Source organism: Gavialis gangeticus, unplaced genomic scaffold, assembly GCF_001723915.1.
Source record: "Gavialis gangeticus isolate Ggan-Ray unplaced genomic scaffold, GavGan_comp1, whole genome shotgun sequence".
NCBI lineage: Eukaryota > Metazoa > Chordata > Crocodylia > Gavialidae > Gavialis > Gavialis gangeticus.
In genome coordinates, this window is record NW_017729009.1 from 8591930 (window position 1) to 8597573 (window position 5644).

At 45.6% G+C, this 5644-nt stretch overlaps 1 protein-coding gene across 1 annotated transcript in view; it reads right to left on the reverse strand.

The window, feature by feature from the left end:
* The window catches only part of PTGIS (prostaglandin I2 synthase), a 35385-nt gene extending 32030 nt beyond the window's left edge, over window positions 1-3355 (reverse strand). Inside the window, exons 1-2 of the mRNA XM_019509898.1 lie at window positions 3210-3355; window positions 801-924 (exon numbers count right to left, since the gene is read on the reverse strand). Of these exons, the coding sequence (XP_019365443.1) occupies window positions 801-924; window positions 3210-3298 (213 nt within the window). The 5' untranslated portion in view covers window positions 3299-3355. The remainder of the gene's footprint in view (window positions 1-800; window positions 925-3209) is intronic.
* Window positions 3356-5644: the final 2289 nt, after the last annotated feature.

Here is a 5644-nt window from a genome sequence, read left to right on the forward strand (position 1 = left end):
CAAAGGAGGAAGGGTCCAAAAAGATGGTGAAAAATTTTCCAGCAACCCGAACCAAAAGAATTAAAAAAAAAAAAAAAAAAATCAGAATGCAAAAAAGCACAAAAAAGTAATAATGCAAAGTTTCCAGATAAATGAAGTTTATGATTCTTAGGACCTAAAATTCGATGCTTATACAAAACACTTGTTGTGACAGGCACCAAAAACTGAACCCTTTACTCAGGGCATTGCCTCAGAATATTAAAGCATAAAAGATCAGGCCCTCAAACGATGTTAACATTAATAAAATTTTCATTCAGGTTATAAGAGGATTATCTTCAGAAGTAGCAGGAAGAAACTTTCCCCCTCCCTCCCAACATTATAGAACATTATAAAAGCATTTGCCTGCATTTGATGCAGTGGGTTTTGGCCACTATAAGAAATTGGATGGACTGAAGGCCTCCACAGCCGAATCAGCTACAGGAATAAAATAAAATAAAATAAAATAAAATGTAGCTCTGAAAACTCATATTGCTCTGTCAAAGAAACTTCATGTTAAAACCTTACTAAAAATCAAGCCATTTTTGCCTTGTTTAGTTTAAAAGCAGCCTCAACCTGCTGTGGTGCAGATGAGAACCAGGCCAGGGCAGTAGTGGAGAGGTTTGTAGAAATCACTGCTTTTGATGGTAAAGAATTAAAAGCAGCTACTCAGACATCTGTCTGAATGACTTACTGGAGCAGCTGCACTATACACATCCCAGCCTAATGGTTACCTGGCAGAATTCAAGTCATGCTGGCATACAGGATTCATAACCAATACTTACTGTGAAAATATCTCCATGCTTTTGTTTCATTTTAGACAGAAACTTGGCAGGATCTTTCCCAAATTCCATGGCATGTCCAAACCAAGGAATATGACCTTTGTCAAGTGGAGGGTCACTTGGTAGCCTGAAAGAAAGATCAGCACAAGCTCTTAAAGATAATAGTTTAACAAACCCTGGGACTTGCTTCCTGCTTGCCAGCATGCTATGACTGTCTGTGAAAAATGACATCGCCAACTGCACCTTGCTTTGCTTCCTCACTTACTTATGAAAATAATATTGCACAACCCCCCCCCAGGTGTAAACTACAATCATGGGTATTGCCGCATGAATTGTTCATAGTCAGCCAGAAATTTAGACCACTACATTGATTCATAAATGGGCAAGAATTAAGCAGGATTTCAAAGGAAACTCCATTTTCAATTCAGCTCTTGAAGGCAACCAGTGTAACCAGTGGCTACATATCATAAATGTTCATGACAAAGATACTGATTGAATGTGTTTGAGGGAAAGAAAGGCAATGGATATAGAAAAGTGCATTAAAATAATCCTGTGAGTCTTGCAAATAGACTGACATTTTAGGGAGTACGACTAGAATTCTTTTGCACCGGTAACTCCCTATATTAAACTCAAGTATATCAATAACATGGACATGCCAAAAGTTTGGCAAGGGTAAAAGCATTAAGGGTGGAGAGATGCTGTTTCCCTCATTTGTGCTGTTTTTTCCATTCTCCAATTATTTTTAGAACATAGATTATTTAGATTATTTGCTGTTGAGTCACCCAGCCTGCAACCTGAGATTTTAATTTAACAGCCTCACTTTAAGGCCCAGGTCAAATTCCCACTTACGTTACACTCGTGCAAAAGTCTGGCGCAAAACCCAGATTCCCACCAGTACAACCAAGATCACAAACTAGCCTAAATACAGTGGGCAAAAATAACATGCCTAGAAACATTTCCAAAACATTAAATAACATTTGAAGGAGAAGGGAGGGCAGGGTGTATTCATACCAAAATTTCAGATTGGCCCTGTTGGCGCTTCAGAGCCACGCTCCGAATTCTTTCAGCACGATACTATTTTACACAAACTCAATTCATCTTCCTGCCTTTTAATTTTGGCTGATTTCTGCTGAACCCCTCCTAAACAGCATTTTCCTCTTGCCTGACAAGAGGGCTCCAGGCCTAGAAATGGGGCAACTTTATTGTGTTTAACGTTTTGCAAATTATTTGACCTCCTGTAGCTCTGTACACAGAACTGACTTCGCAGAAGTGTTCAGCATCATTTAAACCCATGGTTTCTTCCCTACCAAGAATAATTTTTTTAAAATTAAGAATAAAATGAGGCCGTACCACAGGCAAATGTTCTATGTGATACAGCTGTCACTTGAACTGCAAAACCTGCCCAAGAGGCGATGTTCTTGGGCAGCTGCTCCAACACTTGGTACTGGCACAGCTACACTGCTACTGTACTAGAAAATCTTACTTAAAGCTAGGCGAAGAACGACTCAGCTACATCAGTGATAACCAAGCAGGGTGTCAGGGCTACAGGGAGATCCTTTGAAGACAGCCCCAGGAAGTGTGAGGAGATCATAGACTTCCAGAGAAGTGGGGCTGGCAGGGACCTCCAGAGGTCACCTCGCCCAACCCCCTGCCTGAGGCAGGATCATCCTGACCCAAACCATCCCATACTCTCCATACCCAGTGGGTCCCAAACTCTGACAGCTTGCGCACCTCCAAGTTAAAACGATACAACCTGAAGTACCATCAACACATTTTTCAGTTCAACCTTAAGTACCACCAGCAAATTTTTGTCATATAAAGTAATTATAATCAATCTGTTAAAGCGTACCACTGACAGGCAGCCTGCATACCATTGGCGGTACCTGGACCACAGATTGGGAACCGCTGATCTGAACTTTCCACCAGGCCTCACACCTGAACCTGCTGCTGGTAAAGCAGGCTGAGGCGCGAGATGGGCAGATACCAGCCAGCTGGGGCTCTCCCTCCTCCCCCCCTGCAAGGAGGTAAGCCCTGCAGGACCCAAATTAGTTTTGGAGGTAGGGTGCCATCCATTCACAACAGCTAGGGCGGGGGCTGGAGTGGGACCGGCGGGGGCTGGAGTCCGAAAAGGCCGGGGCTCCCGGCTCCGCACGGCAGGTGTCATCCCAGCCTGGCAGCCACCACAAAAAGGCGGCACTAGGGGCACCGGCTCCTGTGTTGCTCTTGCAACCTGGTTCCTGCGGACAGGATCGGCCCCTGCCCGCGGCTCCCCTCAGGCACAACCCAAGCGGACCCCAAAGCGCAGCGGAGGGCCCAAGGCCCGGGCGCCGGCGCCAGGCAGGGAGCAGGGGAAGCAGCAGGGGGAAGCAGCGCGCCGGCCCGTCGCGGGGCAGGTGAAGGCGGGTCACTCACCGCGTCCTCCGCCAGCGCCGCCCCAGCAGCAGCAGCAGCAGCAGCAGGAGGGAGATGCCCAGCAACGGGGGCCAGAGAGCAAAAGACATCGCGGCTCTGCCCTCCCCGACGGCCGAGAGCCTTTAATGCCTCTCCCGGCGGCGTCTTCTCCCGCTCCCACCGGCCCCCCGCGCCGCCCCTCAGGGCTGGTGGGAGCGGGCGCGGGGAGGAGACGCCCTGCCCCGCTCGCCCCCGCCCAGAGCATCGGCCAGGCCCGGCTCCCGCTGCATTGCCCGGGCTCATCTCCGCCTGTCCCGCAGCCCTGCTCTGCCAGTAGGCAGCTATGGGCAGACTGGTGCCCCGGCCCCCCCCTTCCCCGCAGCCTCACTCGGGTCTCCCAAAGCCTGAGGCACAAGCTTCCCTCTCCCTGTCTTGTGAGCCCCCGTTAGACCTCGAGAAGAAAACACCGCGCTGTCGCGCAGCTGAAATGCAAGCCCTGTTGCAAAGCCACTGTTCCTCCTCCTGCGCAAGGATGGCAACCGGCCTTTCTTCCAGCAAATCTCCTTTGAGCCATGCCAGTTCAGCGCAACGTTGGTCATACTCTGGCCAGCTGAAAGCCTGCCCTGAACAGGAGCGCACCGGCAGAGAATGATTGGATTTGTATAGGGAGGAAATAACCAGAAACCTGGCTGAAATAATGAAATATTGTTTTCAAAGACAACTAATAGTTCCTCCATCTTTTAGGTAATGAGAGGCTGCTATTGTTTCCAAATCCTGTACTAGCTCCTGCCACGGCTGCAAGCAACACAAAGGGCAACACTTCAGATCAGAAGCAGGAAAAATAAAGACTTGAAAGGGGTCTATTTTAAGGTTATTTTAGATATTCCTGCATGAGACTAAAAGATGACTTCCCACTAATGTCAATGAACTCAAGCAGCCTGCTCTGTAGTTTTATACAGCTGGGGCTATTTGGGGTTTACTTCAAGACACAGAGGCCCCTGCCTTCACTATTTTGTCAGGGCTGAAATTGTGAAGTGAAATTCAAAGCAAGGGAGCAGTTTGAGAGAGAGGACATTTGTCCATTTTTGTCATTTGTAATCAGCCTGTTAGAATTAAGGATCTTTTAGTCAGTTGTTTTTGCACAACGCTTTAAAAGTAAGTAGTAATAATCATGCAGATACATTGATTTCTTATATTATTGTATTACTGCTGGGACTTGGCGCTTTGATGCTAGTACTTTACACCTAATCACATTTTGCTTTATTGGGACGCACCTGTGCCAAAACAGTTACACAAGAGACGCCTCCTCCCTGCTGTTTGACTTGAACTGAGTACTGACCACTGGGTGCACCTACGCACGCGCTTTACTGCAGTCGACCAATTAGCTCCGTGTCGCTGTCTACAAGCGTACCTGGAATCTGGCCGCCTGGATGTATAAACTGAAAATACCAGATCTTTCTAAAATATATCCTTTTCCCAACACATTCACTTTCCTTTGGTACAGAGACAAGCATAGTGTCGATAGGACAGGCGTTCTTGCAAATATTGTTCCTCGTGAATATAGATGCCCTTGTAGATATTTTTGCTCACAAGTCTGATCACCAAAAATGTAAGATTATGTATAGACAATGAAACAACAACTATTTTCCTGGACCACTCTAGTACAGGACAGTACGCACGGTGCACCAAGTGAATTACTCATATAACTGCACCTAAGGATGGAGTGTCTGAATATCATTTGGAAACGTAGCAAAAGCACAATTCTGACTTGATGCTCTATATCAGGAGGTTGTACTGTTCACTTTTAAAAGAAAGTCTCTATTCCTCCTTGTTTGGCAGCAACCACATATCCTTTCTAACAGGAAAACTGAAGTACTATGAAGTATTAAGAAAAAAAACCCGATCTGAAATATAGCCCAGTTTTATTGGGCTTTTTGACAGAACATGTGATAGATAGATAGTGGAGCAGCTTGTTTCGACAGAAAACAACAGAAAAAACAATGTAAAAACTTTTATAGCTCTGCTGAAGTCTCTCCTCTTTTTACTTTTCTTAATTTTCAATCAGTTTTAATCTTATTTGCCTTTTCATCTCCTTGGGTACATATTTTAAGTTTTGAAATCTATGTTCCTTATAATTAGGGGCTACTTAAATCACAGCTTCTCAGTTTTCGTGGAAACAACCAAAAATGGCAATTTCCACAATCACCATGAAAAAATGGCATTTCCTGTGATTTTTTTGCAGAATCGCCCCCAAAATATAAAAGTTTACCAGAATGCAAAGGAAGGGTGGCAGTCCCAACAGCCATAGAGCGCATGATTTGAGAAAGAACAACTGAAAGGCTGAGCTGGTGACACAGACACAGTGAAGGTGCCAGTCAGGAAAGCAAAAAGGTTTTAGTGCCATCTTTTAAGAAGCCAGATGCAATGCTGCAGCCTGAAGATGATAAATGAAAAGA